Here is a 25723-nt window from a genome sequence, read left to right as displayed (position 1 = left end):
CCGGGGGTGCAGATATGAGCTCTTTAAACATTTCATCTACTATTGCATAATAAACAGGAATGCATAACCACGTGAATACCGCTTACCTGGCACTTACCTGTGCGTCCACAGCACCAAATACACATTTATATATATGTATGCCTCTACTAATACATGCGATGATGCGTAAACAACATTCTTATGATGCATGGCATAAAACAAATAACCTTTTCTATTCTATTTCTGGGAATTTAGATGTATATAGGTATATACGGAAAACAAAAGCCCACTCACTGATAATTAGAAGGGTCGTAGCCCCCCTGCCTCGAGTGCGTACGCTCGTCTTCGGAAAACGAATCACCTATACGCGACAAAGTTACGAAAACATTAATTTAAAAGCACCTAAGCAACTTCTCGTAATAACTTCTCATACATTGCTCAAATTGGACAATTGAATATACCAATGTGATCTACACAACCTCAGGATCACACACATATTTTTAGAAAATTTTTTTTTTTGGACCACGCACGCGCCCCCACGCGCCTGACCCCGCACGGACCTACGCGCCCCCACGCGCGGCCCACGTGCACTGCACACTGACGGCGTCAGTTGACGCCGTCAGGAATATTCCGTTAACTGACGGAATATTCCGTCAAATCTAACCGGATTCTGTCACTGCCGTTAGGAATATTCCGTTAGACTTAACGGAATATTCTCCTTTCTTCTCCGGCGAGACGCCGGCGCCGGCGACGGCGCCGGAAAACTGGGTAAAATTCTAACTTTGTTTTCTCCTTCGTTTTTCAACCATTTTTCACGTTCTTTATACCAAAATGAAGCTTAGGACTAGTAGAATCACGTTAGACTAGTTTTAAGGCCTAAAAGTTGCTAGATCATACCTGTCCACGACTTCAAAGTTCGGCCAACTTCGAACCTAGCCTTCCCGACGTCCAAATTCACCCAACGAACTACTCCGAGGCTCCTTGGGACCTCACAAACACATCTACAAGCTTAGAATCTCCTAAAACAAGCTAGATTAGGTTTGCATGAACAGTGAAATAATCGGACCTCGTTGAAACGACGTGAAAACAACGATATCCTTACCTGAAAATGGCACCTTTGAACTCCTCTCAGCTCCACGAACACGATGGTGGTCTTAGTTTCTTGATTGGTGAAGGTTTGATTATGCTTGTATGTGTGTCCGTGTGTAGAGGAAGAAGAAGAACTCGGGGAGAGTGAGAGAGAGAGAGAGAAAGAAAGAAAGGAGAGACAGAGAAGAGACAGGAATGAGGGAAAAGAGGGAGGGAATCCCGGGAGAGTGAAACGAGGTGTATGAGTGTGTGTGTGGTCCTACACACCACACCATACTACACAAAACTAATCTGATAAAAACGAATTAGGGGGTAAAATCGTAATTTCCCATGTACGTTAAAATGAAATTTGGGACGGGATGTTACATTGGGCCCCTAAGAAGGGTGGATTGTAACATCCTACATCGCCAGGGGAGTGGATCCTGTAAGCCTTATATGTATATTCTCATCTTTACCGAACACGAGGCTTTTTGGGAGCTCACTGGCTTCGGGTTCCGTCGGAACTTCGAAGTTAAGCGAGTAGCGCGCAAGAGCAATCCCATAATGGGTGACCCACCAGGAAGTTCTCGTGTGATTTCCCAGAAACAAAACCGTGAGGGTGTGGACCGGGCCCAAAGTGGACAATATCGTGTTACGGTGAAGTCGAGCCAGGGATGTGGTAGGCACCCGGGGTGGGATATGACACGTAGCACGTCTTATCCTAACTTACAAATTTGTCGTAACAATAGTGTCGCGTAAACCAAGTTCAAAGTACCTGATTCTTAATCAGCGTGAGACTTTGAATAAAGTTAAATAAAATCAATTGTCATGATTAACAGGAACGCGTAAGAAACAAAAAAATTGCGTGAAAATCACTACATAAAGTTTATTAAAATAATAAATTGAAAATCTCCCCTAATTTGAAAAAAAAAACCATCAATTCAAGGGGACAATTTGATTTGATAAAGATACTTTCAATTTAACGGAAAATTTTCACGTAGTGACCAAAATGATTGTTTGTGGACAATCTCAGAAACTACTTCCATCAATTTTAAATCTAAGAAATCAAAGTGAGAAGTTGTGCTAATATCAGAAATCTTACTTTTGACATTTCTATGTGCTTGCATGGGAGCTACATGCAATTATTGAAATATATATGCTTGGAAATCTTAGCAAGAAAAGTAAAAGAAAAACCCTAAAGAGCAAAAGTAACTTTGTTTAATTTTCAAACATGGAATACAGTGTGTATAAAGGGTTGAAACTATACATGTATTTTTTTTTCACATTTACGACATTCATGGTTTTTAAAATGGAGGGAGGGCCTGGTCAAAGAAAACGTAAATTTGCAGGCAATTTGGTTGTTCATATTTAAAGTGATAAAACCGACGTGCATGCCCGACTTTGAACATATCCTAGGTGAGTTAACCCACCTTAATTTACCCGAATACAAAACCCTAATCAAGATAATTTGCATGCTTTGGTACGTCTACCACATCACGTCGGGTTCTAATAATAATGGTATTAATTTTTAACATAATGGTTAATGTAGGTTGATATCTAGTTTTAACCTTGTAATCGTTCTTGTTGTTAAAGCAGTATATCCGTCTTTTTACACTCTAATTTAGTAAAGTGGTGCGTTTTAAATTATCAGCTTGTCATATGTTTTATGTGTTTATCTTTATATATATATATATTTTTTTTTTTCCACTTGAATGTTAATTTCTTGGCTGAATATTTGATTGAATACCTTACATTTGAATATTGAGTAATGAAGAAGAAAAATAAAGTGCATATAATAAGAAAACAAAATAAAGCTTGGTCATGGTTCCTTGTAGTATACATAAAAGACCCAAAAAATCAGATATATCCATCCAGGGAATCATGGGCAATATATCAATATTTTTGGGAGGGGATAACCTAAAATAATATTAATATTTTTGGAAGCGGGATAACCTAAAATACTATTGGAGCACAATCCTTTTTTTTTATTTTTTATTTAACAATAAAAAAAATACTGCATCCAGGAGTCTGGAATTTTGAGATTAATTTGCTTATTTTCCACCCACTTGTAAAGGAGAAATTTTATGGTCAGATGTGGCGAATCATGCAATCATACGGCTCCAGACACAGATAAAACAACCCTACTTCATCTCCTTTTTTTTTTTTTTTTTTTTTTTTTTCATATTTATCGGTCTCATTTGTGTTCCAACCTCTCTCACATAACATTCATAGCCCACTGCTAATGGTGATCTCAAATAAAAACTACTTGGTAGAGATATTCATTTAGTGTTAAAAACGTTACATTTGATATATTTATATTTATGGTTAAATTTTGTATCATATTTTTTTATTTTTTAGTTTGTACCCATTTTAATTTGCAACCCTCTTTTTAAATAGACAATTTCTCTCTTGGCGTTAGATTTTAAAAAATTTCATTTAATTTTCCATCTATCTTGATCACGGAAACAACTATGAGGGCAAAAAGAGTGAAAAAAATGGATGGATGAAAAATTGAATGAAAGTTTTTAAATTCTAACGCCAGGGGGGTGCGAATTGGCTAATCATAAAAGTTCAGGGGGTAATTGGCTAAAATTAAAGTTCAAGGGAGAAATTGGCAGCTCTATACAAGTTCAAGGGGCAAATTAACAAATACCTCTATATATATAGGAAATCTTTAATGGAAGGGATCCCAATTTTTTTATAAATATGGAAATTAGTTGTGGGGTCCACATTACATAAACTTTAACGATCCGAACCATCTATTTTTCAAGTTGCACCTCATAAATCACCCTTGAAAAATATTAGCCAAATCGAAAATGTTTAAGACATCTAATTTGGTTCAAATAAATTAACGAATACTTTGTTACATAAGAAACAATGAAAATTTATCTTAATAATTAAATAGGCAAATGGTTTCGGATTGAATTGAATTTTTGCAAGGATGATCTATGAATCGAGACTTACAAAATAAATGATTCAGATAATTGAAGTTCGATGTGGAGTGAGCCCCACACCTAATCCCCATTTAAAAAAAATAAAAATAAAGACCCCTTTGCATAAAGGGCGCACGCTTGTGTATTTCTAACATATAAGATACTAACATGTGTACAGGTTACCAGTACGTATTTTGATTAGAAAATTTAGCAAACATAATGTCACCGTACTTGAAGTCATAACTTTGCAATTGTGGACACCTCTAGTTGGAGAAATTTTTCTATGTGCCTAAAACACAGGGCGAAACACCACATATTACTATACACTTGGAGGAAATTTTTTTTCTTTTCTTTCAAGAGTCATTTCAATTGTATAATGACACGTAGTGTTCCGTCCGGTATTATGGACACACTAGAAAGTCTCTCCTCTAGTTGTATCTTAAAATTAGAATTGGAATTGGAATTGGAATAGGAATATATATTAAAATCTTGAAAGTTTCAAAATATACTGTGTTATTCAAGTTTGAACTATTTAGAATGACAAACTAGTAGTCAGTACATACCTTAGTATGAATGTTGAAATTTCAAATTTGAAATAGTTTTTTTTTCAAAAGTAACACTCCACTAATTATAATTCTTCTTGCAAAATGCGACTTTGTAGCTCCTGTGTTAGCATATGATAGTTTCTTCGGGGTTTCAATTGGTTTTCAATTTTGATCTTTCAAATTGTAGGACATACTCAAAATTTTGAGTAAGTAATAAAAAAATTATGAAACAAAAATGCTACTTTTACTATATTTTTCATACATATGCATAATAATGCTCTAATAAAAGTGGGAGTCGCATGTATTGGTGGTCCTACCTCTATTAGAGTAGTGATACAAATGTGGTAAGTGTAGCATTACGCATAATGAAATATGTTGCTTCTAAGGTTTCCAATAAATTCTGATTTTTTGGAAATTGTAATGGATGTTGAAATTCCATTTAGAAAAAAAAAAAAAAAAAAGAATTGGAAGGCAATTCTCGTTCAAAATTCTTTTGATTGGATTTGAAACTCCTTTATTCCGATTTGATTTATCCAAAAACTAGGCCACAAACCATAAGGTGCTAACATGTATACGACATTTGATTAGCAAATTTAGTGATTCTCACATTACTGCACTTGAAAACTAAATTTTAAAAATTTAAGCACCTCTGGGCTCTAGCATGGGCCATATTTTCAACAGATGAATAAACCTTTTAGGAATAGCATAGTGTAAATTGCATCACTGTCCCCCACAATCTCAATTGAGAAATGAGTGGCCTTTGAGCAGCAAGTTCTAGTTCTTGTACTAAAAAGTGCAATCCAAATGCTAGAAATTGAATAAAATCTCTCTTTTCCTGCAACGAGTTGGAACACACATATCCACTTGCACTTTTTGAAAGGGCAAAAATTGAGTTCTATTTGAAAGGGTAGTGGCAAACACAAAAACCCAGTGAAAGATGTTGCAAACCGACATTCTTGGCTTTCCGATTCTTTATGACTCAATTGGCATTAATTGGTACTCACCGAGCAAGTCGTGGATTATTTTGATAATCTTTTTCTTCTCTTTGGTAGTTTAGAACAGTAATATCATTTGTAAGGACAAAAATTTGGCGTAATTGGCAATCGAGGGTTGAACGTTTTACTTTTTGATAAAACAATACTAAGGAAGGGAGAGTCGAACATCTGCACTTGGTTCGGCTATTCGGCTCCTTATTCTTCCTCCATGGACTTCGGTTGAAGGCGTGCTTTGGGTTTCTGTGGCTGCTAAAGTGCAATTCGCACTACTTGGTAGGATTATGGGAGAACTTTAGCGCAGGTGGCTTGCGCACCCCCATTTTCCGTTCATCCCTGCGCTTCGTTGGTTTTTCTTACCAATGGCAGCGGCTTAGCGATGGTGGTGCTGCTATTTTGGTGGAGGAGGCTGACTCTCGTTTCCAGATCTAAGGTTTCAATTAGGGCATTGTTTTGGTCTCGTTTTTGGAGCTTGTTTCTTTACTTTACTTTTGTAATGGGCTGCACTTTTACTTCAGTGTTGTGGATTGTCTTCGAACTTGCCTCACTTTGTATTAGTGTGCTTTGTCTTTAATAGAATTAGTTGTTTCACCTAAAAAAAAAAAAAAAAAAAAAAACCATGTGTAAGATAAGTGCTCTTAATCACTTGATATTAGAGGAGGAGGGCTTTAAATACGTGATTGGCTTTAAATACTACCACAATCACATCTCAGGTGGTACCAAAGGTTTTACTTTTTACTATGAAGATAGGAAAATGAGAAAAGATATCAGAGTTTGCCTTTGGAAAGCAAACATAACAGAGCAAGTAGGCCCAACAAATTGAACAAAATCGTACACACTTGCCTCTGCAAGCTCTGGCTACCATCAGATGGAACGTGCAAGCAGAATGCATCCTTTCCCACCTGCCTTTGCAACCATTGCTTTGTGATGGTTCTTTGAAGTATATTTTCTGCGTTAAAGCATCACAAAATTATACCAGAAATCGAATCCACATGACCGCAAGATATCTATTCAGAAGCAACTCATAGATGCTATCTTCTGGAGGCTCGTAAGTACATAGAATTGGTCCAAAGTAGGCTTTGTGTATGACTCTTGATTAAAAAAATTCGATATTCACTATGTTACATAGTCAAAAGATGGGGGAAAAGTCACTTGGAAGTGTGTCTAACGCTTTCTTCAACCCGAGCAAATGCATCTGTCAGCACATCTATCGTCCAATCCTTCACATCCTCCTGCAAGAAATGTGTGAACAAACGTTTTTTTGCTGCTCGGAAGCAAAACATAAAGGGTAGCAGATGTACAAAGCATCAAACCGTTTTCATTTGGGACAATGGAATATACATTTCCTACTTATGTTCTTTCAGAGAAATCCACTAAAATCAAAATATTTAAGATCTATGGTTTTCTACATTCTAGTGCAGTGTAAGACCCTTCCCGTCGGCAATGAACCAAATTATGAAACAAAAAGCACCGAAGTAAAATATCACAGAGACGATACTTTCTAAAGCAGTTAAGCATAGCAAGGTTGCAACAGAAAATTTTACGAGGGTTGGAAGCTATTAAGGGTGAGAAACATGATACAACTTAAACTCCTCAGATCAAGAGGCAAATATATAGTTCAGAACTTGTGAAAATGTCAGCAAATTTGTCACCAGTGCAAGTCTAGGTATGCAAATATCCAAGTACTAAATGGCCAATTGAAAACCAACAATAAAAATACACGGTTGCTTAAGCACTCAAGTATGTTAGAAAAACCAGTAGTAACGTAACGTTCATGCACATTAGAAAAACCAGCGGCAACCTAACATTAATGTGCATTAGAAAAACCAGCAGTAACCTAACATTCATGTGCATAAGCAGACCCGCTAAAACTAGACTCAAATTCTGTAAATGGCAGCTTGGGGGAGAACATCAGCTGGTGCCATTAGTTATAAAACTTGAGATGCGATACCATTTTTCATTGCATATATACCAAAATGACACTGCAATTTGATGTAGGAAAACAAGACTGATCCTAGCCTATTATCCAACGATCAGCAAGACCAAGACTGCAAAAACAATGTTACAAATATGTAGCACTGGTTAAGAGTAAAAAATAACTTATGCCTCACCATGCGTAATGGTTCTCCAGTTCTTAAGCGTGCATTTGGACGAGCAAGCTTGGATTCAAATGGAGTCCTCGGTCTTACTTCACGAATTTCTTCCCATTCCTCTTGGGAGAGCATCCTAACAGTGCCTTGCTCAGCAGGAGCATTCTTTATTTTGCGTTCAATCAATTCTTGGGACCTTGAGTCGTCATACTGCCAGCGATGAGAGGCCAGTTACATAAGTCACTACATAGACTTAAAACCAACGAAATCCAAAACATTACCTACATCAAGGTATAATTCATTTACGTATTTCATCTTACTTTGAATCAAACATGACCAGTGACAGGTAAGACGACAAGATTATAACTTCCAAGATCTAATTTTTTGATCTGACCTTTCGGCCTTGATCTAATCCTTCTTATCTGTACAAGAAACTAATATTCTCAAGCATTTATAACGTGCAAACAAGTAGGAAACCATTCTTTTCTTGGAATACACAAGCAGCTATAACAATGGCAGAACAATGCAGTGTGCAAAAGGCAGCTATGAATATCATCAAAATCAAATTTTCCACGAGATGCGATTTCTATTCGGAGATTACAATAAAGCAACAAAATTTAGGAAATAGAAAGCAAATAAACAAATGGGGTTGTGGAAACATTGATAGAAAAATATAGTTAATTTTTCTTACCATCATGAGGAGCTTGGCGAAGAGGGCAATGCCAACGGCAGTGAGAATCTGGGGCATTGTGGCTGTGTCGAGGTAGGTCATGGACTCCGGAACCTCGACGAACACCGATTGTTTATCTTTCTTTGAGCTTCTCCTCCTCCTCATTTTCCCGAACTCTGCAATCTTCGTCTTCAAGCTTTCGCTCGGCACATCGTAAGTACGCAGCAAACGCCTCTGCCCCTGCCTCCCAACTGACCACAGCACTCTCTGCCTCACCCAGTTCATACCTGCTGGCTTCTATCACTTTCCTATGCAGCAACAGTTCAAAGACCAAAGCTTCAAAGTAAATTTCACATTTCTCATTGAACACATTGTATAATACCCACTTCATGAATCGAAAAAGAGACAAAAGTCCATTGAACAAAATAAATGAAAGAAAATTAGCCATTAAATATACGATCCAAAATTGCATAACCCATCAAACAATTTGAAAAAACAGATTGAACAAGATGTACCTGATGCTGATTAGATAGGATAATTACAGAGCATCCATGGATTTTTCTGCAGAATTCAAAGGAGCGTTTGTTGTTTGCAGTGCATTAATGGAGGTTACGAGTTCAAGAAGCTTTTGAGGCAGAAGAAGGAGGGAACCCAGCAGCAACTAACAGCAGATGAGAATTTGGAGCTGAAGAATGTACATGGCCATTTGGGTTTTTGAATTGGGCTTCAAAGTTCAAGACTTTACAAAATAGTCCAGCCCAATCACTCTCCCTCTCTCTCTCTCTCTCTTCTTTCTCCCTCTACGCATTTCACCTTCGTCAGATGACTTTGTGTTGCTCTCATGCCTCCATTGCCATAGCTGAGTCGCTCACAAGTTGGGGTATCAGGAAAAAAATGGGGTTATTTTCTCATGGAAATCTCTTTGCATTTCATCTGAGCAATCGAATTGGTATTGCAAAAGCAAGACTTGTGATTCATATCAAATACTGCACCACCACCTCGCAGCAATCAGAGACGTTCAAACAGGACGATGACGAAACAGTGAGAGAAATCTCCACCATCCTCAGAAACCACAGCGACTGGCACTTGGTTCTCAACTCCTCGCACCTCCCCAGGAAGCTGAACCCACATGTGGTCCGAGCCGTTCTGCAGCAGAACCACCAGGTTGGTGACCCAAAACGCCTCCTCAGTTTCTTCCTATGGACCGATACCCACCTGGGTCTTCCCCAAAATTTGCATTCCTTTTCGATTCTTGCTGTTGTTCTGTGCAATTCCAAGATGTTTGAGCAGGCTAATGCTGTGTTAGATAGAATGGTTAAGACCCGAAAACCGGTTTTTGAAGTTTTGGATTCTGTTGTTAGTTGTTTTAGAGATGGTGAGTGTGATGGATCGGATAAGATTGTTTTTGAGATTCTGATTAGAACTTTTATGGCGGCGGGGCGGTTGAACGAGGCTGCTGATGTTTTTCTGGGACTTAGGAAAGTTGGGATTCTGCCAAGATTGGATTGCTGCAATTTTCTGTTGAATGATTTGTTGAAGTGTAATAAAATGGAGATGTTTTGGAAGGTGTATGATGGGATGTTAGAGGCGAAAATGAAACCCGATTTTTACACTTATTACAATGTGATCCATGCCCATTGTAGGGCAGGGAATGCCGGGCAGGGAAAGAGGTTTCTGTTTGAGATGGAGGAGAAGGGTGGTAATCCAGATTTAAGTACCTATAATGTGGTGATTGGTGGTTTGTGTAGAGCTGGGGATGTCGATGAAGCCTTAGCGGTAAAGAAGTCTATGGTTGAGAAGGGATTGGTCCCGGATAGGTATACTTATTCGGCACTTGTTGATGGGTTATGCAGACAGAAGAGATCAACAGAAGCAAACTTGATGTTGAAATACATGTATGATAAAGGTTTGAGTCCTGACAACACCTGCTACGCTGCCTTGATTGATGGGTTGATGAAAGAAGGTTACTTGGAAGAGGCTCTGAGGATCAAAGATGAGACAATTGTTCGTGGCTTTAAGTTGTGCGATTCCACATGTAATGCAATTTTTGCTGGGATGTCTAAAATTGGTAAGATGGAGAAGGCAGAAGCTCTCCTGAATGAGATGAATGTTATGGGCACTAGACCTAATGCCCATACATACAAGTTTTTAATTGACGGGTATTGTCGAGAGCAAAATATGGTCAAGGCTTGTGAGTTACTTAACGAGATGAAGAAGAGGAACTTTGCACCCAATGTGTACACTTATGGAGCTATAATCAATGGCCTAAGCCGGTGTGGAGATATGCAAGGGGCTAATCAACTTTTGAAGGAAATGACTGGCAGAGGTTTGAGACCAGGTGCTGTTATCTACACAACTGTAATTAGAGGTCATGTCCAGGAAGGAAAACTTGGAGAGGCAATAAAAGTACTAAAAGGAATGACGGAAAAGGGGGTCATGCCTGATGCCTTTTGCTACAATTCTCTTATAATTGGCCTCTGTAAAGCCAGGAAAATGGACGAAGCCAGGACTTACTTCGTGGAAATGGTTGAGAGAGGATTAAAGCCCAATGCGTATACTTACGGGGCTTTTATTCATGGGTACTGTAAGGAGGGGAAAATGCAACTTGCGAATACGTATTTCCAGGAGATGTTGAGTTGCGGTATAGCTCCTAATGATGTTATCTATACAGCCCTGATTGAAGGGCACTGCAAAGAGGGTAACTTAACGGAAGTATATTCTACGTTTAGGTGTATGCTTGGACGAGGGGTGCTCCCAGATATCAAAACTTATAGTGTCATTATTCATGGTCTCTCAAAGAATGGAAAAATTCAAGAAGCAATGGGGATTTTCTCCGAGCTCCTTGGCAAGGATCTGGTTCCAGATGTTTTTACTTACAGCTCTCTCATATCTGGCCTTTGTAAGCAGGGAAATTTGGACAAGGCTTTCGAACTTCTTGAACAGATGTGCCGGAGAGGCGTTGATCCAAACATTGTTACTTATAATGCCTTGATTAATGGATTGTGTAAGTCAGGTGACACTGATAGAGCCAGAGAACTATTTGATGGAATCTCCAGAAAGGGTTTGTCTCCTAATGCTGTGACTTATGCTACAATGATGGATGGATATAGCAAATCCGGAAAATTAACCGAGGCATTTCAGTTATTCGATGAGATGCTTCTACATGGGATCCCTACAGATAGCTTCATCTACTGCATCCTCATTGATGGGTGCTGCAAGGCACGTGACCTAGAGAAGGCCCTGTCTTTATTTCGGGATATGGTGGGGAAGGGCATTGCAACCACTTCTCCTTTCAATGCATTGATTGATGGCTTCTGCAAATTGGGGAGGATGATGGAAGCTAAACAGTTGTTGGAAGATATGGTGGATAAGCATGTGACACCAGATCATGTCACCTACACGATTCTGATTGTTTCCCTCTGCAAAGAGGGATTGATGAAAGAATCAGAACAGCTCTTTCTGCAAATGCAGAAAAGGAATATGACGCCAGATATTTTATTGTATGCTTCACTTTTACACGGATACAATAGCACGGGAAGCAGATTTAAGATGTTTGCTCTTTTTGAGGAGATGGTGGCGAGGGGACTCAAGCCTAATGAAGTTACATATTGTATGATGGTTGATGCTTATTGCAAAGAGGGTGATTTGGTAAAATGTTTAAGGCTGCTGGATGAAACTTTGGTCAATGGTGCAATCTCGAACAGTGTAGTGGTTGATGCACTGACAGGTACACTATTCCAGAGGGAAGAATTTTCCAAGACAATGAAGTCACTTGATGAAATGGGAGAACAAGGATTTTTGCTCAGTCTTGCTACATGCAGCACATTAGTTCGCGGATTTTACAAATTAGGGAATGTGGACAAAGCAGCAAGGATTTTTGAGAGCATGCTTAGGTTTGGATGGGTTTCACAGTCCACCAGGTTAGATGACTTAATTCATGAGGACCGAAGTGAGGCTAGCTCCGGAATATGTTGAAGCAAAAAAAGGTGGCGATCAGGCACAAGTCTAGTTGATTGTGACAGAATTTCTGGTTCTCTTCCTATTCATTGCTTCATGAACCAAATTCAAATGCTGGCTCGAGGGTGGACTTAGCAAGTTGTGGTGGTGGAAAAGGTCTGCTTTTGCCAATGCGCGGCTTCCTCATTCTGGGCCAGTGATTGTGTTCTCCCTAAAGGCTAAAGCAAAGTGGTGGATTCAATGGTTAGACAGGTAACCTTTTACCTGTGCGACATAATAGTTTACTGCATAATGGTTTGGAATGTTTCTATTGATTTAATTTTAACCTCATGAAAACTTGGTGCAACTTTCTTTTTTGGTTTGAAACAGATGTTGATGTAAAGAGGATGGGGAGGGCACAGCAGTGGGAGGACATGAAGTAGTCAGTGCACTCGAAGGTCGGTGTAGTGGGCTAATTCAGATGATACGAAGATGGGTGATAAAAGCAAGATCAGGTAACAGACCTTGCAATTTTGCTTGTGAAAGAAGCAACTTAGTTGGCTGATATTTTCATGCTGGAAGATTTCTGCTTCTTCGTGCTCATTTGTTTAGAACTTCTTAGTTCCTCCCCTTAATAATGTCTGATATTACGTAGCAAGTGCCCTTGTATTGTACAGAATGAACGCAGATTAGATATGAAAGAAAATCATTTCGAGTCAATGTAAAGAGGATCTGTTTTGAACATTCTACTTTCTTGTATCTCAACAGTCAGATTTGATAAACGACTAAACTGCGTCTTACTCATGATGCATCTCAGCTGTTCGCGTGTTAAATCTTAATTACCGGTATGCAAATTTGCAGATGATAGAGCAGTCTGAAGCTGCTGGTGTTTCTGGACAGATTGAATTCAACACTGTTTCTAAATTGCTTTTATGTTTTTTATTTACTAAAACTCTTCTCAATATTGACATTATATGTCATGTTTCTAATGATGTTTATCATAGGTTGCATTTTCTGCGCAGATCATTTGATTTATAAACCATGTCTTTTTTTCCTTATCTATTCATTCAGAAAGGCTATCACTGCTAGTGGGCGGTAATGAGTTAGAATTAAGATAGGTAAATTGCTTTTGCAACGAATAAAAGATGGTTTCCAATATTAAATTAAAATTTTGATTTTCGCACTCCTTTTTTTTCCTCTTGTGCCCCCATGTTTATTGATGTTTCTTAATTCTCTGTCAATTTATTTAATCCAAAATCAAAAATAAACAAAAATACATAGGAAAAAAAGCCGTACAGAAATCACTTCCAATCGACAATTCTTATAAAAAATAAGAAACAAATAGTTACCTCATTGATACAAAAGCAAATGAAATTTTGCCTAAACTAAACTGATCATCTACATACAAGTACAACAACAAAATAACTTTGCTAAAACCTACTAGCATTCTTTTTCTATACACAAATCCAAATTATAAAGAACAAAATAGTACACAAACAGATACAAACCAAATCAAACTGCCTCTAATCCTACATTTCGAAGAGGCAAAACGGTCTCACGTTTTCGATCAGTTCTCGTGTTAAGTATGCGAAAAAGTTTCGGTTTTAAACATCATCTGCCGGAGTTTGTTAAAAGAGCCAGCATCCCATTGTCTTTGGAGGCTGATTCTGATACAAGCTCACTTGGTGTTTTACCTTCTCTGTCAGTGGCTTTTGGATCAGCTCCCCTGCAATTGAATTAAACAAGCCGAGCGTTTAATAAAAGCACTTCTAGAAGAACCAGTTATGAGCAGAAGTGCTTCGTACAGAAGCAGTCCCAAATGCACAAATGCTTACCTTGTTAGAAGCAACTTTGCAATAGCAATATTCCCTCTTATAACGGAATAATGTAGTGGTGTTTGACCTTTTGAATCAGTAGCTTTTACGTTGGCACCGTACTGTAAAAGGAGCTCTACCATGCCAATATCGGCACTTTGGCAGGCTAGGTGAAGCAGGGAACAGCCTTCAGCGGTGTCTTCTGCGGGCTGAATTTCACTTTGAGTGACGGAATTTAAGTTACTTGAGGAGGGCTTGTCTCCGGAATTATCTGCAAAGCGACCAAATTGGTATCAAGTATTTTCCGTTCAACCAATCACATTGCATTTTGCAGATTATAAGAGCATACCATCTAATGCTTGCACAGATCTAGAATTAACATCTGCTTCATAACCAACGATATAGCGGTAAACTGCTTTCTTGTCATTAGCACGGACGCTTTTGCACAACTGTTGCCCCATGACATGAAGTTTCTGATTGTTTTTTGTACGACGAACAAAAAGTTTTTCTGCATACTGCATTTAGAAGGAAATCTCAGAGGTTCCGAACAACACATCATATCGAAATTATGCAGTTGAAACAAAAAGGTGTGAGCAGATTATTTAGAAGAATACCTTTGCTTGAATATACCTCTCCTTTGTCGAATTAAGATCGTCATTACATGGCTTTATCATAAGAAACGGCTCATTCCTATCAGCCTTGGAGAAACTACATTGCACGAACTGACGAGTTATTAGCACACTAAGAATATTAGTTTCAATCATATAGATTTACAGAATCCTTAATTACCCTATAGGCATTTTATCAGCCTGCAAAGTACTTCTTGAATACAACATCTCCTCCCAAATCGAGTTTGCGAAAGCATTTCCCAGTGATTGAAACAAGGTTAAGACAGAAGGTTCCCATACTTTCACATCAAGTGTTAGTGATCGAACCTGCATCAAAGCAGTATTAAACAAACCAAGACATCCATAACCATTTCACAGACTAAATCTTAACCTAGACAACTTGCCTTTGATACATGTACACCAAGATTACGATGAACACCAGAGCATTCAATGCAAATAAGAATTCCGAGGTTCAAAGATGCCCAATCTGGTTCAGGTGCACCACAATCAGCACATTTTTCATTACCGCACACTCTTCTCAGTATGTCAATTGGCTTCTCACTTTTGAGCTTGTGCGGCTGCATACTTCTAGAGATTCGTAGATAATTATAAGCTGTGATCTTAGGTGACAGTTCCGGAATAGCTGTCTGCTCAGCATCAGGAGCACTTTCTAATAAGTAGCCCTCGTTTCCAGAGAATTGATCATCGCTTCCTGTAGGGCTAGTTGAGAGACGCTGCAAAACAATTGTTATAACCATTTCAACAACTATAGATTCAAAGATTGCATGTCCGAAAGAAAGCACATTCAGTAAAATTACCCTCTCAAGTGTCTGGAAACTCAACAATGAAGCTATTACTCCAGTTATTTTCTCAATCCAATCCATTTGGTCAAGTGCATTCTCAGCCTGCATCACCAAAAAAATTTGAGGACCTACGTCATATGTTTAACGTGTTAAATTCACTATGCATCTGGCATTACCCTCTGAGAAATTTTCGGAAAAGAAATACCTGCAAAGTGTAGATTTTAGCAGGTGATATAATTCTGAAGCAGAACCTTAAGTCCGTCTGGTCTGCATCAACCTTTATCGTTGATGTCAGCAAGTTCACAGTGTGGCTAGCAACGGATTTCTCATCATGTATACCACCATGGTAATGAGATGAAAGCCATCGACTCAAAAGCCCAGAGCCGTTTTCAGAGGAATTATTCTTCTGTGGAGAAGATGGACTCCCATACTGAAACAGTATGATTAACATCAAGTAAGCAGTGGGAGGCACAAAACAGGGTTTACATAATGTATCCTCTGGCGAATGACTTACAGATGGCCGACTCCATGGTTTGCGATAGTAGTACAGCATCCCTCGACTATCAAGAATGAAATACCTTCTTTTCCAGTCACCTCTCAAATTGGAGGAACGCTTTGATAGATATCCTTGCCGAATGGTTTGTACCTGAAGAGGATATTTGTATCTAAAGGGATGCAACTTGAAAGTACATATTGAAACTAAAAGATATCCAAAAAATATCTGCAACTGCAATTACCTTCCCCTTTGCAGCAGATTGCATCACTTCCTCGATCACTTTATGTGATTTCCTGGAGAAAGGTTGCGGACCATCTCCTTTAGGAGAACCATGGATACCGCTCAAGGACTGCGTACTTTCCCGATCAATCTGCTTTTTGTACTCTTGTATCCTTTCATTGAGACACGTCTGTTCCTGGTTGCAACTTTCTCGTGTCTGTTGTGCGTAAGCCAAAGCCTACACAGAAAAAACAGCAAAAACTCTTACAATCAACAATTAACAGAGAACTTTGCCATGTGACTGGACAGACCTCTTCACGAAAAATACCAAGTGATGAAGAAAGTTTGTAATTGTAAACCTGATGAATGTAGGGTTCCATTGCATGCAGTAACTCATAACTCTGCAAACGGAGGGGGAAAATATCATAAGCAGTGTATATGTTGGATTGCAAATTACGCTAGGGTTGTGTCCTATACCTGTTTGAAGTAACGAAGATGAGCGTCCATCACCCCGCTGACAGCTTCCAGAAACTCAAACCTCTTTTTGGCCTCAATATCAGAAAGAACAGCAACCTGGATGCATAAGTGGACTATATGTTGAAAGCCTAACTGCTTCTGCATTGTATCTTTCTTCAAAACAAAATGTCGTGAAACTTATCTTACCAGGCTGAAGCGGGCTTGCTCAAACGAGGATCTTGCATTCTGCAGTTCCTGGAATGTCTCTCTACCAAATTAGATTTAAATGGTCACCCATGGAAAACTATCTTAGTTCAACCTATACAACAGACTAAATAATACTGGAACTCGGAGGTAAACCATTGTGGATATACCTCCTCTATACTAGCAGCTATATCCATCCTCGTGCTCTTCCTCAATGACAGAAACTTTTCACGTGCCTGTGCATAGAATACACATTACCCTTGTACAAAAACACATATGCTTGCTGCACAAGAAACCATATTTTGATTGAAGAAAAATATTGTGTTCTACAAACTTCAACAAGTAACACGTATGTATGAAATTTTCAGAACAGAAGACCACCTGATCATATACAAGTGAAGTCTTGTCAAAACGCTTTCGGGATTCCTGCATCAATAAGATACTTTAGCGAAAAAAGGAATTTGTTAGACAATGAGAGGGATGAAAGGAAGTACAACACATCACAGTTCATTATATCGAAAGCGATGCCATGTAGAAGCAACTGCTGTAAATATAGTGCATATGTAAACAAGCCTAGTTAACCGTTCGCCTTGTACCTTGACTTCATGGAGGTCAACATGGACAATGTTCACCAGCCTATCATTTAGCATGTGCTCTATCTGAGAACAAACATGAGATTTCAACACATCAATCATATATAAGTATCGTGAGATGAAGAAAAGGTTAAGGTTGAAAAAATATGATTGCTATCGACATATATTGTTCAGATTATGATTTTGTTGAGGAAACCAGACCAAATTACTACCTGTGAACGCAAAACTTCCTTGTACGTCGCGATTTCTCTTAATGCAATTGTGAATCTGGACATAACCTGGCCTGAGAAAATTAATGTGGAATTTATAAGTACTGACAGAAAACAGGCAGACATAAACACAACCATACACAGACATACTTCCTAAAGCTGAAAAAATAGGATCATTGTGGCCTCCCCCAAAACTTTCAAGGGCAGTTATAAAAGCGATTTCACCATCATACGCTTCTCCAAGCCCTTCTCTGAAAAATTAAATTGGATACAAATTATAAGATACATATAACAGTTGCTAATAATTATACAACTACAAAAACAACCTCCGCAATTCCATCTACTTTTCTTAAGAAGTAAAAAACTCTGTGGTTTGAACGGGGGGAGATTGTGGGGGAAGTTTTGGTTTAAATTCTTCATATAAAGAGGGTATAGTTTTCCTCTGTGCATTCATGTGTTTGTGCCCTATTCTTAGTGTAATCTGCTTATTCTCGGATACTAAAATTCTTAAGATTTGATGTTTCGATGTCTCAACAAAGACACGACTGCGAAAGAAAACTGTTCAACGTGGAAGTGGTCTCATTATTCAGCTCGAAAGCATAAGGAGATAGAGAGACTTCTCATCATACGTATACTTTCGGCATCCTTTGTAAAACTTATAACATCTTCCCCTCAGTGACTCTGCACTTTCCTCCAAGCCTTGTATCTGTTTCCAAAGTAGCATACATCAGTAAGCAAACATCAAAACTTCAAGTGTCCAGATTGTGCAGAGTAACGAATATCGAATAAACAACAAATGCAGAGAAAAGTAGCAACTTTCTTCTTCCCATGTAATTTCTTTTTCGGTACGTAGGAATTTTAACGACTTGGTTTCGAATATAATTAGAACATCAAGGTTGCTGCGTTAGCTATCTATATTATGCAGAAATTGTTTCACTGTATGCGTTTATTTATAAAGAACATCAACCAAACTGGCAAACTCTGATACAAGCAAAAATGTCACACCATTGTTAACCATAATCCATAAATTCAGAAAAAAAAGGAGGTGAAAATTATGACGATAAAATCAGCTACCAAAACAAACAATTTGATTTGAGTTTTTTTTGGCATAATTTAACACACAAAAATAATTACAATAAATATAAAAATATAGAAAATGAAGAAACTTGTCGGTGCTAATCTAACAAAATTTATCATTTGAAAAAAGAAAAAAAGAAAAAAGAAACCTGTTGGCGGAACATAGGCGAATCATCTAGCTTTGCGAAATGCATGTTTGGAAGGATACAGAGATCGCCTTCGTCTTGAATTTCTGCAGAGAGAGAGAGGAGGAGGGGGGTTCCAAAAGCTTCTCTTTTTTTATCAGAAAAAAAAAAAAAACCTTCTTCTTGTTGCTGTTTTTTGTTTTTGTTAGAGAGGGAGGGATCGAAAGTGAAGGGAGGTTTGTGCAGTTGGAGGACGAAGGTGTCTGCGATTTTTCATGGCCGTTACTAAAACTTAAATTACATGTCACTAAAATCTCACCCGCCTTTTTCCTTTTTACTCTCTCTTTCCATTTATTTATTTATTTACTATTATTCGAAACTATTACAATAGTTTAGGCTAGGGTGATTCAAACTCAGAATGCATAGATGAAAACTCAATACCCTATACATTAGGATATTAAACCAGATACAACATATTTGTTTGAATCTATACAATGCAATATTGAAGGAGGGAAGTCTAACATAGAACATCGGCTGCAGGAGTAAATGCTCTTTTCTACTCGGATTCTAAGGTAAGTCTTCCAATGTTAAAAGAAGCATAAATTACAGGATCTTATCCCAAAATGATTAAAAACACTTATTTTACAGTTAATATAAATCTTGTAGGATAATTCGGGATATGAGTGGTCGGTCGATCAACGAAATACAACCGGCGGACCGGCCTCTCACATCCCGCAAGATTTGTCATGCATGAAATTCAGTGTACCTAATTGTACTTAAAAGCCAAGGTTGTTAATATAATGAAGGTAATAATAACGTTACGTTGGCCTCCGCCAACTACTTCCAGCAATTGATGACATTGATAGAAACCTCATTGTCGGTGACACCAATCTGTTTTGCCACTTGCCGGTATTAAGTAGTCATGCTGTGAGATATGATAACCAAGTTTCTCTAGAGATGGATACTTCCCCGACAAACCCGACCCCCGCGCCGCACACGGCGGGTTTGGGCAGACCCACAGAGAAGGCCACTATCACATCTTCAACTAAAAACACATAAGAACAAGACTTTTTAGTCAAAATGGTCCCTGAAATTGACATAACTCTTCATTTTGGTTACTGAGATTTGAAATCGATAAAAATGATCTCTGAGTTTGCCCACTATCAATCATTTTGATCGTTCCGTGAAAAATATTTGTTAAATAAGGATAAATGACAAAAATACCTCAATTTCACGGAATGATCAAAATAATTGACGCTATTCTATCGATTTTAAATCTTAAGCACCAAAGTGAAGAATTATGTCAATCTCTAGGACCATTTTAGCTAAAACGCCTAGGAATAAAAACCACCACTTTCCCCTCTAAAAATTTCATGTTGTGCTTATATAATTTTTCCATCATTCGACAACAAAAGTAGAAGTTGCATATCCATATTCCCTGTTTGCTAATTTAAAAACTTGTGTCTCTAAGGCTGCCGAGGACAGTACAATGAACAGAAATCGTCAAATTCTTCCGAGTATGTAGTGAACCTATCGTATAGAAAAAAACTCTGAGAACTCATCCCCAAAACCTTTTAAGGAAGCCGCCGCTTTTGTCTTTCCTCATCCTATGTTGAAGTGACGGGAAGTCGATGTGATTGTAGGCAAGGTCGAGCACAATGGGGTTGCGAGGAATTGATTGAAAGGGAGGAGGGAAGGCTTCAATACGCGGAGCACTTTTCACGTTTGCATCGCCAACTGCAGACTCGTAGACGTTGAGTTTCTCAAGGAGGAATTCCACCTGAAAAAAATATCCAAATCAGCGTATCACATAAAGTGATAATATTAAGAGCAGAATCACAGAGATGCTAATACACAAAATTTCAGAGAAACTCATCCAAAAGAAGGTTAGTATCACGGGGTTAGGAGTCACGGTTTCTCACAACCTAGATAATACATAACAGCTTGAACATCTATAGAAGCCAGTTCTTGAATCTGGATGGTCCAATGTCTGGGCAAGCCTAGACAAGCCAGAGACGGCCTTAAATGGTCCAGATTGGGTATACCTCTTCACTTTTGGCCTCAGTAACTTGCCCGACACATTACACACTAACCAGATAAACACTGATATGATTACCCGAGATTTTTGCACAATTCTGGTTTATTTTTAAAGAAGAGGAAATGATTTAAGTGGTACCTTCTTGTCAACGCCACTTAAGTTGATACTAGATATCTTTTTTGAAAGGTTTTCAGGAGCCTTAAGCTCTTCCATGATCCCCGTGGCATGTTCGATGCAACTGTTGGATCTGCACTCATCACACAATGTCTTCAACTCCTTGATGGCCGCCTGCTATAAAGATAGAACCGATCAAACTTGTATTCATCTTAGAGCTCATTCATGAAAATTGGTATTTGGTACGATAAGAGGTCAACTAATTGAAAGCTCAAAAAGATCGGTCTCCCCGGTTGCATGGGAACCAAAGGCCATATGCTAAACAGAAACCTAATGTAATGTAACCCAAGATGCATCTGACAACAGAGTATTAATTTAAAGTACAGAGGTCAATGTTTATGCAAACATATTTCAAAAAAAAAAAAAAAACCCCACACTAATACGCACCTCATCACCGTTATTCACAGACTGGAATTTCTGTAGGGCATTCTCTGCAAGGGAGCGAGCATGGCAGTACAACACATAAGCTTCTACCCTCTTACCGGCCAAGCTGTATGATTTGCCCAGAAAGAAACACCTGGGAAAAGTTGGAATACTGATAAATTTATAGAATAGACAATATCCCTTGACACCTATATACCAACTCTATTGATAAGAGTAGAACCTTGGTTGTTTGTTCAAGCAGAGCAAAATAACAAGCATGAAACCGTAAACAAGATATAGTGAACCTCGCTATCATGTGCCTTAGTTTTTTCTAAAGGGGTGAAGAAGACAAAAGACACGTAATTTGGTAACTGCAGAAAATTTAAAAGTCAACCTAAGTACAAGAAAACCACTTTGTGGTATTAGCTTTTACGTAAGAGTTCCTACAATGGCAAGAAAAGTCATCATGATACATGTAAAATTGGTGTTTTAGGGCCAATGATTTTGTAGAAGATAGGGATGTCCTGAATTCAAGATTTATCGAGGCATAGGTGTCATCTGAAAAAAAAAGCACAGAAGCAATCCCCAGAACATAACATTGATGAAGAGAAGTATGCCAGAGTTCATAAAACAATATATATATATTAAAAAGAGAGCTCTGCCGAAAAAAAACCTCTCTGCCCGGAAGGCTAAACTTTTTAGTTCACATTCGTCAGCAAAAGCCACTTCTTCTGGTTTTCTGTCTCTTCCTGAGCTGACTAAATCTGATAGATCAGATGTATTCTGCCAAATATCACAACACACATGGTATTCTATTTATAACCTGAGATATCACCATCTAGTAAAAGTAAAGAATTTACACATGATGAAAGGCAAGTTGGAAACAATTCAAAACAGAGGCAACTAACCTGTAATAGTAGATCATACAACCGAACAAGCTCCTCAGGCTTAGTAGCTTTCTCATTTTTTTCATCACGTCTTTTGGTAAGTTTACTCTTCGCAATGGTAACCAACATTTGGTTGCGCTCAATGGTTCGCTCTCCCAATACAGCACTAACAGCTTTATCAAGGCCATTCAGGTCATCCTTCACATTTTCAGAATTACCTGCACTGGCCTATATACAGTGCATCAGAACAGCAGCATGAAAAAGATACAAAATAATGATGAAGCACATGACAAAAAGACAAATCCCTGGGGTCATCAGAAAAGGAAAAGAAAATATCTTATATTGAGAAACTTCCATACCAAGTCACTGCGAATGCAACCCCTTGCCTCATGGTATGCAGTAAAAATTTTGTCAAAAATGCCTAGTTTTTTCTCTGGTGGGAGTGAATTAGTTGATGAACCAAGCAAATCTTTCTCCAATTCTTGAGCTGAACAATTTTTTCACATCAAAACAAAGAATAGCGGTTAGTGGAATTAAAGTATGCAAAGAGAAAGAAACAAATAAAACAAAAGATAGCACTTTATTGGAATTATAAATGTGCAAAAATAAAGAAAGAAACATGACATGATGATTCACACCAAATTTGCACAAAAATTTCATAGAATCTGTAATTTGTGAAATCTAAGGAGGTTAAAGGCCGCATATTTCTCAATTGCAATGACATATGACAAGAATCCGGTTCTGGCTAGGACTTTTCCCTACCTATAACTTTTCTAAGTCAAAATTAAAAGGATATCTTCCTCATAGCAGTTCCCTGAAATATGCATCAAAACCTTGTCTAGTTTTTTTTCCCATTCTGAAGATTGCAAAGACCCCACCCCACATACAGTCCTATTGAATGGTGCACTTTTTCAAATTCCAAAGAGTAGTTCAGTTTTGTGGTTCTCAGATCCTTTTAGAGTTACAGACATACCATCATTTTTTCAGTGAAAAACAAATTTCCATCTTCAGCTAAAGGTTCTCATCATACAAACAAATCACTCTCGTGAGACCTTACTGGCACATACATTTACACTCTCACACACACGACCATGAACAACAAGAGATATGATCTGCTATGCAATGTCCTCTACCAACTAACAAAAACCTAAAATCAGTAGGAATTTTTTATTTTTTATTTTTTAATTTTTTATGAGAACAAGAAAAAAAAAATCTTTATATTGGTGCCATGACTTAAAATAGTAAACAAACTACTGACCTTTTAAAATGGAAACTCGAGTTTTTGGATTTGATATTGGAAATCTATGACCAAGCCAATGAAACTCTGTCATGGAGGCAGCCTGTTGAGATCTTGCCTCGGCCATAACAGCCTATATTTCCAAGTTTCTTCAAGTCATCAGTAAAATAAAAAGAAGCCTCTGAGGGATAAAGGGAGGAAAAGCATCAAATGTATGGTTTACTTTAAAGAAACCAACCCTACCTCCAATTTAGCCTTGAAGAGGTCCAGCGCAGGTCCTTCCATCTCACCAATCTGTAGAAGTTCAGAGGCTTGTAGATTTGACTCTCCAACCTTGTGTAGGCAGTATCGAATACTAGGTTCTAATTCCTCAACACGCTCACGGCACAAAACTTGATTCTCCAGGTCTCCATATTTAGCAAGTTCCTCATAAACAGCCCTAAACATATTAACACAAAGTTATACGTACAATACTCATTGAACCAAAAATACTTGACTCCTACATGCATAACCGTCTAATTCAAAATTCAAATGATGTATCTGTTCCATTAGAATTGTATTATTGGAGCTTAACTTGTAGCAAAAAGCAACTAGAGAAATTATATTCCCTTTTGCAGCACGTATTTTAATCGGTTAGTGCTTTTGAACATTGATACTTTATACTTTTGGGGCAAACACAAACTATAGGGATCAAATTACCCATGAATTTCTAACATAAAAGCAGCATTAATCAATGTATATAATTTGAGATTGAACCTGGCACTTTTGAAATTCATCAATGCGGTGTCCCAATTTTGATCTTGCTCAAACAACAAGCTCCCTTTCATAAAGGAGGCATAAGCCTACATATTAAATTAAAAGTTGCAAGGTGAGAAGAAAATAAACCATGTCCCCTTGAAACAAAAGTTCTATTAAATCAATGAAAATCACATGTTAATCTCATACCATATGATTATCATCAGTGCCAATGGCAATTAAACATCTAGAACACATCATTTTATGACCCAAAAATATTATAAATTTGGGACAGGACATGCACATGCAACTGAAACAAGAAAAAATTAAGCACCTCGGCTTCTAAAGAAGTCCTGGAATCTCCCTTGATTGCACACAACTGTGCAAAAAGTGTAGCCCATTTTACTGCCTTCCTCAGCCTACCAATTAGATAGATTCGCTGACGAGCATTTGGACCATCCAGAACCTGTCTCTTTTCCATGGCATGACTCCACGCTCTCTCCGCCGTATAAAGAACCACATGAAGATACCTATCACAAATCCAGAAAATTAAACTGTTAAATCATGAAAAAAACTCATGAAATAAAAAATATTGTTTCCTAGTTCATACATATACCAAAATTCGTACATTTTCGCTAGTCCAGCAACAAAAATAGACGACCAACATATAATTCAATTCCGAAAACAAAATTCATGAGAAAATAAGACCCACCTCACTTCAGTGACAGTAGATTCAGTAATGGCCCGGCGGTTGTATTTACCGCGGCCATGAGTGAACTTCAACGACTTATACAACCTCCTCAACCTTGCAGTGCAATACCTCCTGCGAAAAAATTCAATTCCAGCAACAAAACATATCAATTTCTACTCACAATGCACACAAACACACACCATGAACAACAATAAAACACAAAATTAAACCAAATGACAATGAGTATGTACCGATAACGAGTGTAATCTCCGTGGCGCAATCCGTGCTGCATCTGAGCAGATTTCAAGAGCTGCAGCACTGTTTAAATCAAAATTAAATTAAAATCCAGACGAAAAATACCGACGACGGATATAATGATATCAGAAACGAAGGGATTTGCAAGCGAACCGTTAATGGAGAATTTAGGGGAGATCTGATCGGAATTTTTGGGCTTTGGATCGTCGATTTCCATGGCGGACGCCTGGCTCTCTTTCCTCATCTGAAAAACTCTCTCATTGAGAAAAAAACACACAGACAAATCAATTGATAAGTAGAAGCATTTCACAGAGAAACGGCGGCGTTTGGTTGCCAGAAAATACCTACCTGGGATAAGGTGATGTCTCGGGTAATGTAATTCGATGGATTGCTCCGGCGGCGGCGGCGTCGCAGTCGCAGTGCTCTAGGTATCTCTCTTTCTGGCACGTTCTACTTTTGTGGTTGGTCTCTTGCCTTTGGCTCTGTTACAGCATGTGCCCTTCACGTGAATGGACAAAAAATTTAT

At 38.2% G+C, this 25723-nt stretch overlaps 4 protein-coding genes across 7 annotated transcripts; 1 reads left to right on the top strand and 3 right to left on the bottom strand.

The window, feature by feature from the left end:
* Positions 1-6141: 6141 nt before the first annotated feature.
* Positions 6142-8945, bottom strand: LOC137711509 (uncharacterized). The gene is made up of 5 exons (XM_068450748.1): positions 8793-8945; positions 8299-8585; positions 7629-7817; positions 6670-6749; positions 6142-6466 (listed from the first exon to the last, which is right to left on the bottom strand). Exons 2-5 carry the CDS (start codon positions 8560-8562, stop codon positions 6382-6384), a joined length of 618 nt encoding a protein of 205 aa, XP_068306849.1. The 5' UTR covers positions 8563-8585; positions 8793-8945; the 3' UTR covers positions 6142-6381.
* A 168-nt stretch (positions 8946-9113) lies between these two features.
* Positions 9114-12391, top strand: LOC137710831 (pentatricopeptide repeat-containing protein At5g61990, mitochondrial-like). Its single transcript, XM_068449968.1, has one exon. The coding sequence runs from the start codon at positions 9172-9174 to the stop codon at positions 12250-12252; it is 3081 nt and encodes a 1026-aa protein (XP_068306069.1). The 5' UTR covers positions 9114-9171; the 3' UTR covers positions 12253-12391.
* A 1132-nt stretch (positions 12392-13523) lies between these two features.
* Positions 13524-18966, bottom strand: LOC137710506 (ADP-ribosylation factor GTPase-activating protein AGD3-like). Its single transcript, XM_068449547.1, has 20 exons — positions 18842-18966; positions 18245-18321; positions 17766-17866; positions 17619-17689; positions 17410-17472; positions 17195-17239; positions 16984-17049; positions 16817-16864; positions 16631-16726; positions 16513-16554; positions 16176-16391; positions 15953-16084; positions 15644-15868; positions 15454-15540; positions 15040-15369; positions 14817-14962; positions 14642-14735; positions 14377-14542; positions 14049-14298; positions 13524-13939 (listed from the first exon to the last, which is right to left on the bottom strand). The coding sequence occupies exons 1-20, from the start codon at positions 18884-18886 to the stop codon at positions 13825-13827; spliced, it is 2415 nt and encodes an 804-aa protein (XP_068305648.1). The 5' UTR covers positions 18887-18966; the 3' UTR covers positions 13524-13824.
* Positions 18967-20180: 1214 nt separating this feature from the next.
* On the bottom strand, positions 20181-25708 carry LOC137710399 (uncharacterized). Of its 4 annotated transcripts, none has more exons than XM_068449403.1 (14): positions 25546-25708; positions 25351-25441; positions 25194-25260; positions 24964-25074; positions 24586-24781; positions 24273-24358; positions 23760-23955; positions 23538-23649; positions 22639-22766; positions 22301-22507; positions 22066-22175; positions 21417-21546; positions 20994-21146; positions 20181-20597 (listed from the first exon to the last, which is right to left on the bottom strand). In XM_068449403.1, exons 2-14 carry the CDS (start codon positions 25439-25441, stop codon positions 20376-20378), a joined length of 1809 nt encoding a protein of 602 aa, XP_068305504.1. In that variant the 5' UTR covers positions 25546-25708; the 3' UTR covers positions 20181-20375. The 4 variants fall into 4 exon arrangements, with proteins under 4 accessions (XP_068305504.1, XP_068305507.1, XP_068305506.1 ...); XM_068449406.1 differs by having other exon boundaries at positions 20994-21143; XM_068449405.1 differs by having other exon boundaries at positions 25351-25449; positions 25546-25701.
* Between the last annotated feature and the right edge of the window lie 15 nt (positions 25709-25723).

The sequence above is a fragment of the Pyrus communis genome, chromosome 12, assembly GCF_963583255.1.
Source record: "Pyrus communis chromosome 12, drPyrComm1.1, whole genome shotgun sequence".
Lineage (NCBI taxonomy): Eukaryota > Viridiplantae > Streptophyta > Magnoliopsida > Rosales > Rosaceae > Pyrus > Pyrus communis.
This window is presented reverse-complemented; position numbering and strand designations above follow the sequence as displayed.